Source organism: Brienomyrus brachyistius, chromosome 6 (genome assembly GCF_023856365.1).
Source record: "Brienomyrus brachyistius isolate T26 chromosome 6, BBRACH_0.4, whole genome shotgun sequence".
NCBI classification, from domain to species: Eukaryota; Metazoa; Chordata; class Actinopteri; order Osteoglossiformes; family Mormyridae; genus Brienomyrus; species Brienomyrus brachyistius.
This window is the reverse complement of record NC_064538.1, coordinates 485,911-498,613: the sequence shown is the minus strand read 5'-3', so window position 1 is coordinate 498,613 and position 12,703 is coordinate 485,911. Positions and strand designations below refer to the sequence as shown.

Genomic DNA, 12,703 nt, shown 5'->3' with positions numbered 1-12,703 from the left:
AGCATGGAAACACCAAAAGCCATATGCTATGGGTGGCTCGGCCAACTGATCTCGCTCCAGCTGAGCACTTCTGGAGAATTCTGGAGCAGTTCCTGAAACAGCATTTTTCACCACTGTCAACAAAAACACCATTTGAATTTCATCTTGTTAGGATATTTATGGATGCTTTTAGAAACTATGCAAAGATGACCTGAAGCTTATGATGATCCAACACTCTATTTTGACATGTTAATTATGTTTACTTTATTTTGATTATCTAAAAATATGCATTGTACCATTATGGATACTTTTCTCTTTGAAATGTGTTGCAATGCACATTTCTAGTAACAATACTATTGTGTGCAAGGCCTCTGGTGGTTTCTAGTAAATTAAAATAATCATGATTTTTGTTTTAAAAAATTTTGGCTTTTATAACTGTCATCTAAATGGCTTCATTAGGAACATTTGTTAGATAAATAATGTAAAATGTAATTAATTTATTGAAATATTGCTCTAAATTTGATTCACAGCTGATGACACTGAAGAGGAGGCCTTCGGGGATGCAGATAAATTGTTTCCAGTGCTTGCAGATGAACTGGCTGAATCGGATTTTTCCACAAGGTGGTTTGTGTCGCCTATCAGTGTGGTGATTTTGGGGTTTCCGAATACTAATATATGAGCTGGTAATTGCTGTTTTTCCTAAAGAAAGCAGCTTTTCCGTTTGCTTTTCTACACTGGAATTTGTCATAGGCAGATAGAGGCTTGCAGAATTAATTTAGCAGTGCAGAAGACAGAGTTATGTAGTGTGTATGATCATGTGAATAATTGTGTCTTCCCAGAGATGTGATGGATGATGTTTGAGATACAGAATAAGGGTGATAATTCAGTGTAACTGCTGAAGCTCACGCCGATCTGATTTTTGTTCCTTATATAAGTCGTTCAGGTGTTGCAGCGTCACGCTTGGGGGAAATCAGCAGCATCGCTCTGCTCTTGTCCACCTCTTTTGTTGTATAAGGGAGGGAAACGACTTTGCCTTCTCAACCAGAGACCGACACGTCAAGAGGAGCTATGCAGAGCGAGCGCGGATGTTCAAGCTGCGACGGAACCTGGACCAGCTGGACTCCCTCTGCAGGCAGAACCAGCATGAGGTCCAGATAGTCAGGTCCGGAGCCTGCTGATGATTAGCCTCTCCCCTGCGATGCAGAACCCTTCAGCCCCATTGCTAAACCCCACATGCACTTTGAACAGAGGGACATTTTCCACATCAGCTGATTTGGCTATTTAAATCCCTCCTTGGCGCTAAAAATGTTAGCATGACACAACATGTTTCAGCTTATTCCCCCTTTATTCATAACAGGCTATCAGTATCTAATGAGCTGTTATGCAGCACTGAGCTGAAAGCAAAGTGTTTGGCGTTGTGACCAGCAACAATTTAGTAAGCTGCAATGTATTATGGGAACGTGTAATGACACTTCATTGAAGTCTGGCTATTTTTGGACCGTTCGATGTGATTTTCCTAAAATGCTTTCTCCTGGGACAGCCTGATTCAGTTAAATATGATAACAGTGTATCGGAATCATTACCTAGTGATACAGCGGCTTAAAATATCTGAGGGGGGGGGGGGGGGGGCTGACACACTGGCTTCAGGAATGACAGGAATTATTCCTCCCAGCTTTTTGCAGCCTGTGAGCAGATTGCTGTGTTGCAGCTCATTAGATGGCGAAGGGGGGCGCGCAGTGGGCTGCCAAGCGCTGATAGATGACTGTGGACAGAGGAGCGGCGTGAGCACGATTGGCATCTTTCTCGCTCCGGTGCACCTTTGGCTGTCTCCGGCTGTTACAGTGGGCCGTGCTGTAGGGGGAAGCTAAAATCGCAAAGCTGCCCCCCCCGGCTGTCTCCTTACCCCTGGAAAATGTTATTCCAAGTTGCCCGCAATAATGCACTTCGTCACAGCCGTGCTGAACGGTTTCACGGAAAGGCAATGACCTGAACACAGAATTCCATTCCTCATGGGGTTCCTCTGAAGATCCCCCATTCTTCCAAAAGACCTATTGACTTACCTGCAGTGTTTAGTGAAGTTTAAACTCCTCGCCGTTGTTGATTTTTTTTCTAATATATTTTGGTCCATCCATACATTTCAGTACCTGTTGGTCCTGTTCAGGATCACGGGAATGTATTTTGTTAATTAATATAATATGTATTCATAGATATTGATCATCTTCATGGTAACATGACAGATATGGTCTCCTGGGCATTGTGCTTGAATTTTGCGTGCTGTCTTGCAGGGAGGAGCTGAACTCATGCCAGATGCATTTAGCTGAGCTGGAGGAGCAGAGGGAGAAGGAGGAGCAGGAGATGAAGCAGTGTGATGGGGGCAGCGACATGTGCGTACACTGGCTGGGGAGACAAGCAGCACATGACATCACAAATAGGTGGCAAACTGGGGAGTAACAACCAGAGGTGGGCAGTACAGGTCCACAGAGTAAAAGTCCAGAACAAGATTTTGTTTCAACTAACCAGTTGAGTATAAAGAATCACTCTCACAGAGGACTCAACTGATTGGTTGAAACAAAATCTTGGTCTGGACTTTTACTCTCTGGACCAGAACCACCCACCTCTGGTAATGTCTCAGGAATGATGTTGGCCACACATGGAACTTCTTTGACAAAGTGAAAAATCTAACAAAAGTAAACAGTGATTATAGAGAAGAATTTCTGAAAACTCCTTGGGGAGCCTTCATATTGGGGGACATTCACGTTGGGGAACCTTCACATTGGGGAACCTTCACGTTGGGGAACCTTCACATTGGGGGACCTTCACGTTGGGGAACCTTCACGTTGGGGAACCTTCACGTTGGGGAACCTTCACGTTGGGGGACCTTCACGTTGGGGAACCTTCACGTTGGGGGACCTTCACGTTGGGGAACCTTCACGTTGGGGAACCTTCACATTGGGGGACCTTCACGTTGGGGAACCTTCACATTGGGGGACCTTCACGTTGGGGAACCTTCACGTTGGGGAACCTTCACATTGGGGGACCTTCACGTTGGGGAACCTTCACATTGGGGGACCTTCACGTTGGGGACCTTCACATTGGGGGACCTTCACGTTGGGGGACCTTCACGTTGGGGAACCTTCACGTTGGGGAACCTTCACGTTGGGGAACCTTCACATTGGGGGACCTTCACGTTGGGGAACCTTCACATTGGGGGACCTTCACGTTGGGGAACCTTCACATTGGGGGACCTTCACGTTGGGGAACCTTCACGTTGGGGAACCTTCACATTGGGGGACCTTCACGTTGGGGAACCTTCACATTGGGGGACCTTCACGTTGGGGAACCTTCACGTTGGGGAACCTTCACATTGGGGGACCTTCAAACTGGGTAACACTTGAGGGGAAACAAATAATGTATTTCATGTATTAATTAACCAGAAACTAAGTGTTAGTTACACATTGATCCCATGTTCCTTCATCATAACCAATCATAACAGTCCATGTATTTCATGCAAGTACTATATTTGTTCATGATTTATACGTAAGTAGTAACTGAGTTACTGTAAAAGGTTTCCTCAGATTGTTTTGGTGATGGAATAGTTAATGTAAGTTGTTGATGTTTATGATACTACATGTGTATGGTACTACAGCTGATTATATGGTGCACCAAACTGACTCTTGAAATTTAAACAAATACTTGGAAATTGAATGTTACAAGAGAACATATTGTGTATTGCTTGGTCATTTTGCAGTTGGCCAGTTACTGGCATCCATCCACACATTTGTTCTGTGAAGAACATATCATCAGCTAACACTAAACCACTCTGGACAAAATAGTTACAAAGACACCCAGAGTGAACAAAAATCTCTAAGGCAGCCTCAATATAGAATTAAAGAACGAGGTTTTTATTTAGATAAAACAACAAGTCCTATCAGATTAAACAGGGTTATTCAGAAATTTTTTAAAACGCACATGAATATTATCTGAATATCACATGACAATTTAAATTTAGCTGATAGCACTTTCAGATCTCAGTATACAAGCAAAATGATAAGCAATAAGAAATTATAAGAAAAAATCCACCCCGTAGGACCATTAGAGATCTGTGTCTCAGGCAGATATAATACCTTTATTCCCTTTTTACCAAACATGTCAGTCTTTCATATCTCATTTTAGACCATTGTGTGTGTGTGTGTGTGTGTGTGTGTGTGTGTGTGTGTGTGTGTGTGTGTGGACACATCTGCTTTTAATGCATTTCTCTCTATTTTAGCTGCGTTATTCACCTTATAGTAAAACGCCTCTAGGCAATGAAGTGATACTTATCAAATATAGCCAAGAGACCAAGAGAAATGTCAACATCTCAGAATTTTCTCAAATTGTACTCTTTTCAAAAACTGGCTTCACTGACAGCACTGCAGGCTCTTGGCGTCCTTTCAGCCAGCTTCCAGATGTAGCCACCTGGAATGCTTCTCCAACAGTCTTGATGGAGTTTCCACAAGTTCTGGGCACAAGTTGGCTTCCTTGCTTTTACTCTTTGATCTATCTCATCCTAAACCAGATGAATTTTGTTTTAGTCGGGGGGGGGGGGGGTTGTGGGGGCCAGGTCATCTGTCACAGCACTCCACGCCATTCCTTTTTCACAAAATAATACTTAGTACATAATCTTGAGATGTGCGTAGGATCGTTATCTTGTCGAATAATAAATGGTTATAAGTAAATATATATATACATATGGGGAGTGTAAGGGAAGAGAGTAAATAATACAGGTCCTTTCTGTGGTCTCACAGGGCATCAGTGTTGCGCCTGATGGCCGAACACCAGCGACTGTGTGTGGAGCTTCAGGATGGAGAAGAGCAGAGGTCTCATCTCACTCAGGCCCTGCGGGAGCATGAGTGAGTCACACATCAACACGGCAAACCTCCATCCTTCCCTGGCTTCAAAGTTTAAATCCGAAGCCTCCTATGACAGCCCAGAAACTACAGCAAAGCTCTTCTCAGGATAGGAGATGTAGAATATCTCAGAAGGGTATTTAACTGGTATGTTTTTCTGAAAACATCCCACAGAAATGGAATGGGGTATATGAAAAACCATGCCCGCTAACTGACAGAATAATTTACCTATTAAGAGTGGATTAAAATGCTAAGCTGATTTAGAGGAAGAGGGATTCCTTTATTGGCATCATATGGGCAGCAAGTACAGCGAAATTTAATCTTGGCAGGTCCCATCTTACCCTCCAATTAGATACAGACACATATACAGGTGAGAGCAAAGCTTGGGGTCAAATTGCCGGTCAAAGTGTAGGTCAGAGTGTAGGTCAGAGTGTAGGTAAGAGTGTTCGAGTGTAGGTCAGAATGTAGGTAAGAGTGTTCAAAGTGTAGGTCAGAATGTAGGTAAGAGTGTTCAAAGTGTAGGTCAGAGTGTAGGTAAGAGTGTTCAAGTGTAGGTCCGAGTGTAGGTAAGAGTGTTCAAAGTGTAGGTCAGAGTGTAGGTAAGAGTGTTCAAAGTGTAGGTCAGAGTGTAGGTAAGAGTGTTCAAAGTGTAGGTCAGAGTGTAGGTAAGAGTGTTCAAGTGTAGGTCAGAGTGTAAGTAAGAGTGTTCAAAGTGTAGGTCAGAGTGTAGGTAAGAGTGTTCAAGTGCAGGTCAGAGTGTAGGCCAGAGTGTTCGAGTGTAGGTCAGAGTGTAGGTCAGAGTGTAGGTCAGAGTGTAGGTCAGAGTGTTCAAGTGTAGGTCAGAATGTAGGTAAGAGTGTTCGAGTGTAGGTCAGAATGTAGGTCAGAGTGTTCGAGTGTAGGTCAGAATGTAGGTAAGAGTGTTCGAGTGTAGGTCAGAATGTAGGTAAGAGTGTTCGAGTGTAGGTCAGAATGTAGGTAAGAGTGTTTAAAGTGTAGGTCAGAGTGTAGTCCAGAGTGTTCGAGTGTAGGTCAAAATGTAGGTAAGAGTGTTCGAATGTAGGTCAGAATGTAGGTCAGAGTGTTCGAGTGTAGGTCAGAATGTAGGTAAGAGTGTTCAAAGTGTAGGTCAGAGTGTAGGCCAGAGTGTTCAAGTGTAGGTCTGAGTGTATATCAGAGTGTTGGTCAAAGTGTAGGCCAGAGTGTTTGAGTGTAGGTCAGAGTGTAGGTCTGAGTGTTCGAGTGTATCAGTATCAGCTAAATAACAGAAAGTCATTGAAGATGAAAGATTCTTAAAAACGGTGTCTTGACTAACCATTTAAAAGCTATTTAATTCATGCTGGAGTTCAAGAAAATGTGAGCTTTCTGTTACACTGTGAGGCTTCTGTATTCAGCCAATCGGGAAGCTGATTTACGGAATTCATGGAGAAGTTTGTGTCTGAAAAAATCCGGAATAGATTCGGAATGAGCAGTGCTTGCCTGTGTGTGGCATCGTTGGACATTGTTTTCTTGGGCTAAGTCAAGCTCACATAAATTTATATTCTCGGGATTGTCTGTCTGTGTTTGTGTCTGTATGTATGCAGCTGTCTGTATGGGTAAAGCCAAAGCTTGTTTCCTACACAACTATAAAAACAGTCAGTGTATAACAATAAAAGGAAGAGAACCTGCTGCATGCACACTGAAGCATTTTTCAGCATTTCGATGTCGTCTTTAGCATTGCTGGTTATGTGTGTATGGGTTAGAACAATGATGCTACACAAATTGAAAAAAATGCATGATAACATTGCACTTTTCACAGAAGGAAATTAGGTTTAGATTTTAGATTTTAATTGGTCCTTCTCTGTATTCTTGTATACTGGCAATTTTTCCATCAGGTAAGAAGTATAACTGATAACCATAAGGTAGCAGGTTCAAATATGTGTGCAAACACACCCTACTTTGTCAACCAACACTGCCCTGTTGTGTATTGGTTTGCTCTTTTCAAATGGCAAAAACGTCCTCCAGATTTCATTCGTGGGTCAACCCACCACAGGGTGGCGCTGTGTCAGGCGGAGGTGGAGCTGAGCCGCCACTCCCACTTGCAGAAGAAGGTGCAGCTGGAGGTGCAGGACTGGGAGGCAGAGCAGGAGGAGAAAGTGGCTCACAGGCTACAGAAGGAGAGGGAGGCTGTGCAGAGGAGGGATCTAACAGAGGAGAAGGAGAGACGGTAAAGTGCCCGTGTGAGCTAGTGTGACAGGCAGAGATTCCCAAAAGTATAAGTAATATAGTGTAATCATTTACAGTAATCAAAGGGAAAGGGAATCCCGGGGAAGCCTGGGCCGGGGTGACAGTGGGTAGCACTCTCACCTCACACCTCTGGGACCAGGGTTCGGGTCTCCATGAGGCGTGTGGAGTTTGTATGTTCTTCCTGTGTCATCGTGGGGTTTCCTCTGGGTTCTCTGGCTCCCCCCACAGTGCTGAGGTTAATTGGAGTTACCAAATTGCCCATTGGGGTGTGAGTGTGCCCTGCAATGGGCTGGTGGCCCATCCTGAATCGTTCCCTGCCTAGTGCCCGTAGCCTCTGGGATTTGCTCCAGACCCCCGCAACCCTGAATAGGACAAGGGGTTACAGAAATGGATGAACAGAAACCTGAAGGCTCAATCAGGGAACATCCTGGAGGAGGGACGTTCATACGGTCATCAGAAATTAGCATGGACTTGGACATAATCCATCCACACATTTATTCATATGCTCATAGCTTGTCCTGGTCAGGGTTGCAAGGGGTCTGGAAACTTCTAATAATATTGATTTAAGGTTATTTAATACTTGCCTCAGAAATTCTAGCAGATGCAGAAGCAATGGCCTCATAATGAAATGAAGTCCATTCATCCAAAGCCACCAGTCATGCAGTCATGGTGACTGAAGTGAACTGTGTAGTGAATGAGCATATATGGGTAATATATGGGTAAAACCTATTAATCGTATTTGGAAACATTACACATAGGAATTTCTGGTAAATTTCCCTGAAAAGTCCTCTTTGATGCAGTCAGGCATAGTCAGGAGGTTGGTGCTTTATGGAGGGATGTAGATTAATGGGTGTAAGGACCTGTGGCCACTGACAGGTTTATCTTTCAGGTCGTATAATGGCTGTAAACACAGACAGATGTATTTTTTATGCATCATAATAGCTGTTAGAAGCAACAATGGCAGATACCTGCTGTTCAGTATAAGAGGTGTAATAAGCTATAAACACTGACAGATGGAGTGTAATACGAATGACCAGAGGATGCAATCTGCATCAGTCTTGGTATCTGAGTCCCCTCTTCTGGTGTGACATCATCACTGCATCATGTCAGTGGGCTTCACTGAGAAGCACCTCAATATTACCAAAGCTACCGCGTGTGACATCATCATTGCATCATGTCAATGGACTTCACTGAGAAGCACCTCAGTATCACCAAAGCTACCGTGTGTGACATCATCACTGCATCATGTCAGTGGACTTCACTGAGAAGCACCTCAGTATCACCAAAGCATCTGCTCATTCATAACTGATTTATTTTACTCAGTGTAGGGAGAACTATTGCTGTAGCCTCTGATGTATCTGATATATTGTTTTTCAAAATGTCATTCCAGCTTGTTTAGAGCTATCAGTCATTTATGACAGTGCTGTAGTACGCTGTCATAAGACCCTAAACCTCAGGTTGTGAGGCAGTAAACATTCCCCCTGGTGCCTGTCTGTGGAAGGACCATCATGACCAAGCTGTTCCTTTCTGTTTTCCTCCAACACCATTTCACATCATCCCCTCAGAACAAGCTTCTTTGCATGGCAAGCAGAACTGTACTTTAGCATCATATTAGCATCACACTGTTTTCTTCTGCAGCCGAGCTACTCAGGCTGATGACATATGAGTGAGACAATGACAGCTAGTTCTGCCACTTTTCTCAGTACTCTTTAATGTAGGAACGTCTTTTGGGAAAAGGATTGATGTTTCTAAGTGCAAAATAATTAGCGTGTTTGTTTGCTTTTATGCTTTTAATTTCCATTTGCGTGTGATTGGATGATTTGACGTGAGAGCGAGTGTCTGCATTATGATGGGCTGGTATCCTGGGCAGGGATCCCCCTGTCTTGTGCTCTCTGTGTCCTGGCATCGGCTCCGGATTCACCAACTGGGTAAACATGGGATACAGAGGCATGGATAATTAGTTACAGTCTTTCCACCTGCATTTATGTTTTAATATCTTTATGATTAGCCATGTACTACCCCTTCGGAGATTATTTGCTGTGTTATCAGTTATAAAATACAAATGAAATATCTTCCACATAACCAGGGGCGTCAGAAATAGGGGAGATGGGGGGGGGGGGGGGGGCGCATCATTGTCAAGATTGTAGTCCTATATCAGACAAAAATATTTTGCCATATGGATCAGCTATTTTTTTTAGTTATGTTCAGTAGTGAACGTGTCCCCTACACAATGATAGTTGTATTTTACTTTTACTAGTTGTATAATTCTAAATTATTCTAAAATTATTTTTTATGTCTTTCTAACATCACATCCTATTGCATTTGTGCCTATTATGATGTCATAATATACACTCTCGCCTCAGCGCCGGGGCAAACTCACCCCCCCTCCCCCGCCCCCCCCATTGTCAAATTCCTCCCTGTGCCACTGCACATAACTCAGTATTACCAGCTGTCAGTGCTGCATATACACCTTGGAGTAGATACACATGATGAGAGGATTGTACAGTATTAGACATGGTTGGCTGACTGGTGTCGCTTATCTGTTTGACGGCAGGAAGCTGGCGGCTGCCATGAAGGAGCAGGAGGCGAGCCGCCGGAAGGCCGCGGAGGATGTCAGGGCAGGCAGGCAGAGAGCTTCCATGTTCCTCAAGCAGACCCTGACCAGGTAGGCCCTCCATCACTGCAGGACCACCTTCTGTCTTACCCGACATCTCCACCATGGACTAACACAGTTGGCTCTTTCAGATTCCTCCCAAATTTATCCCCCACCACCTCAGCTTCCCAAGACAGTGACTTCTTGAGTTCTTGATAGTGTTCACAGCAAGTCTAGGGACTCTTGCCTTATTTTGTAAGAATAATCCAAATTCATAACAAATATCCACTGACAAGAAGTGTTTTTTTTTTTAAAGTGTCATAATTCTTTTGACTAATTCAGGTTTTCCATCCAGTTCTTTTCTTGCCACTTTGCTATTAATTCCAGTTGTGGTCACTGGCTCCCAATGGGATCCTAAACACGAGTGTTTGCAGAGGTGTTACTAATGAAAAAGCACCCAGTGAGAGAGCTTATCGGTGAACTTTTTAACTCAAAACAGCCCTTTTATATTTGGGTTTCAAGTTATTACTACTTGAAAATAATGTTTTTGTTTCTGTGAGCACTGTACGTGTCCTTTGTCGTTTCTGCAAGCATGGTGTCTGTTTATATTTGTAAATATAAAGATTAATGTCATACAGCAGAAAAATGGCAAATATACTGATCTCACAAATAGGACTAACAGTGCGGTGTCACCATGTTCTCCTATTCCAGTAGAACCTATAAAAACTGCAGTCCCTCTGTTTATAGATATCAGAGAAACTTCCGGCACCTGGTCCGACACTGTACAATGTATTGGAATGTTCTGTGTTACGGAAAGAGAGGACTACAGGTAGTGCAGCGGTTAAGGCCCTCACGTCTATTCACAGGAATCATTGGATGTTTCTCAGTAGGAAGAATGTAAAGATCGTACTTGTGGTCTTGACAAGACTGGTCTTGAAAGCTTGTCTCCCAAGAACAGACTTGGGGTGCAGTGAATTATGGGATTGGTCTCGCTTAGCTAGGATGCAACTGATGCATCCATGCTATTTGGAGGGGGGCAGGAGCGACATGTGGGCATTTTGACTGTCCTCCATACCTCAGTTCTGTACTGGAACTGGTTTGCGGCAATGGAAGACGACGTAAAACGGGTACAAGAAAACACAAGTACGGTCAAGTACTGTAAGAGTACTGAGACACAGACATTCTGCCATGTGCTGAAGTCAGAACATCTGCAGGAATCACTGCACCAAATAGCCAACTATATAGGAGTCAAATATGGAAAACCACTATGGGTCAGTATTTCCAAAAGCGCGTTGTACATGTGCTGTAGAATTCATCAGGAGAAGGCTGCAAAGGAACAGGACAGTCGAGAGCTGATGTCCAAAAGGATGCAGGCACTCCTTTCCCTGAAGTCCAGCATCACAGCCATCCAGGTACGATAAGCTTCAAAAGTCGTGTCTTTTCTCAGGTTCATGTGCCAAGATTACTTACCTGAAGTCTTCGTACGTAGACTTCAAACTAAATCCCCCACAGAAGAGTGTTTTAGCCAAGTGAACGGGCCGCAGTGTTGTATCTGCTGAGACCAGGTGTTAACATTTTCACTGAGGAATCATCCTAAGCTGTCGAGGCAAAATTTTTGATCCCCCCGCAAATAGCATTTCATTAACGCATAAGTGTGCAAATGTGGAGGAGTGAAAAGGCCTGGATTTATTTAACATGGTGCTCACCATCCGATATCTGTGCTACAGGAGAGTCTGCAGGTGAAGCAGGCTAGGGACAAGGGTTATGCCTCAAAGCGAAAGGAGAAAGAGAAGAGTTTGATAGAAAGACTGCAGCTGGAAGGAAATGATGTCACCAAGTTTATGTTCCAGCAGAAACACCTGAAGGGCTTTCACAGGACAAAGGAGTAAGTTGCAGGACCCTATTGGCTCTCATTCCTTTTCCTAATTGTTTGTTAATCAATTTTATTCCAAAATGAAAGTATTTATGTAGCTTATATTGTAACCATTTTTACTTAGAAAGCTAGATAATTTTTATGAAGTTATTTGGATTGAGTTATTGTTCAGGAGTACAATAAAAAGACCTCCTTGGAAATTTAAACCACTAACCATTTGATTGCAACAATTAACAGTTCAAGACCCCAGGGGTGATTAATGCCCTGCGATATAAGCTCTACTAAATATAGTGGCTGATTTAATGTAAGCTCTTGATTTCTAGAGAATTTGAAAAGAATCAGAGATCCAAGCGAGTGGAAATAATCTCCAAGTTGTTGCGGGAAGAAGCTTTGGCGGAGAAAGACAAGAAACACAGCATTCTTTTTTTCCCACCAATTCCACCGGCCGAGGCCAAACCTTTGGGACGGAGTACATCACGAGAGAAATTACTGCCATGCTTAAAGTCGGCATCCACACAACCAAGCAAGGACCTTGTGACTCTTGTGAGTTGAACTTCCTGTTCACGAGAGAGCAGGGGCTAGCCGTGATTTGTACATTTTCGCCTCACTTTCATCAGCCAATCATGAGTTCAGGTCTTCCTGCTATGCTACGTAACCTCTAAACAGCTCTCTTTCTCTTCCTGCCGTGAGCGAAGGAGCAGCACAAATGCTACCCGGCATCGGACGAGGAGAGTAACTCCAGCAGAGGTGACTCTGTAGACCTCCTGAGGATAGGCGGCGCGGAGGAGGAAGTGGAATGGGAGCTGGAGGAGAACCTCACTCAGCCTGAATTCAGAGGCCTCTGGGAGGAGACACACAAAGTGCTTCAGGTGACCAGACTTATAGTTGGCTTGTAGAAGCAGTGGGGTTATAATATGTGGATTTCATTTACATCTCACACTTTATTTAGTTATCCAATGTAATGTACTTTTTTAAGACAGAAAGCTGTGGCAGGTAATTCCTGGAGTAAGGGCTTTGCTCAAAGCCCAGTGGTGAAATCACTCAGCCATCTGGAATTTGAACCAGTGACCTTCCGATCACAAGCACAGCGCCATAATCCTCTGAGCTCCCATTATTTGGAGTATAAACTAGTAGCCTATTGGTTAT

The 12,703-nt window shown here is 43.7% G+C and overlaps 1 protein-coding gene across 5 annotated transcripts in view; it reads left to right on the top strand.

Annotated features, from left to right (window-relative positions):
* Positions 1 to 12,703, top strand: part of cfap74 (cilia and flagella associated protein 74) — a 52,959-nt gene that overhangs the window by 2,130 nt on the left and 38,126 nt on the right. For 3 of the 5 annotated variants that reach the window (XM_049017082.1, XM_049017083.1, XM_049017084.1), the window contains exons 3-12: positions 510 to 600; positions 995 to 1,141; positions 2,265 to 2,363; positions 4,764 to 4,868; positions 6,898 to 7,071; positions 9,646 to 9,756; positions 10,994 to 11,096; positions 11,412 to 11,569; positions 11,881 to 12,100; positions 12,253 to 12,426. In XM_049017082.1, the coding sequence (XP_048873039.1) occupies positions 510 to 600; positions 995 to 1,141; positions 2,265 to 2,363; positions 4,764 to 4,868; positions 6,898 to 7,071; positions 9,646 to 9,756; positions 10,994 to 11,096; positions 11,412 to 11,569; positions 11,881 to 12,100; positions 12,253 to 12,426 (1,382 nt within the window). The remainder of the gene's footprint in view (positions 1 to 509; positions 601 to 994; positions 1,142 to 2,264; positions 2,364 to 4,763; positions 4,869 to 6,897; positions 7,072 to 9,645; positions 9,757 to 10,993; positions 11,097 to 11,411; positions 11,570 to 11,880; positions 12,101 to 12,252; positions 12,427 to 12,703) is intronic. The other 2 variants (XM_049017085.1, XM_049017086.1) reach the window with 2 other exon arrangements.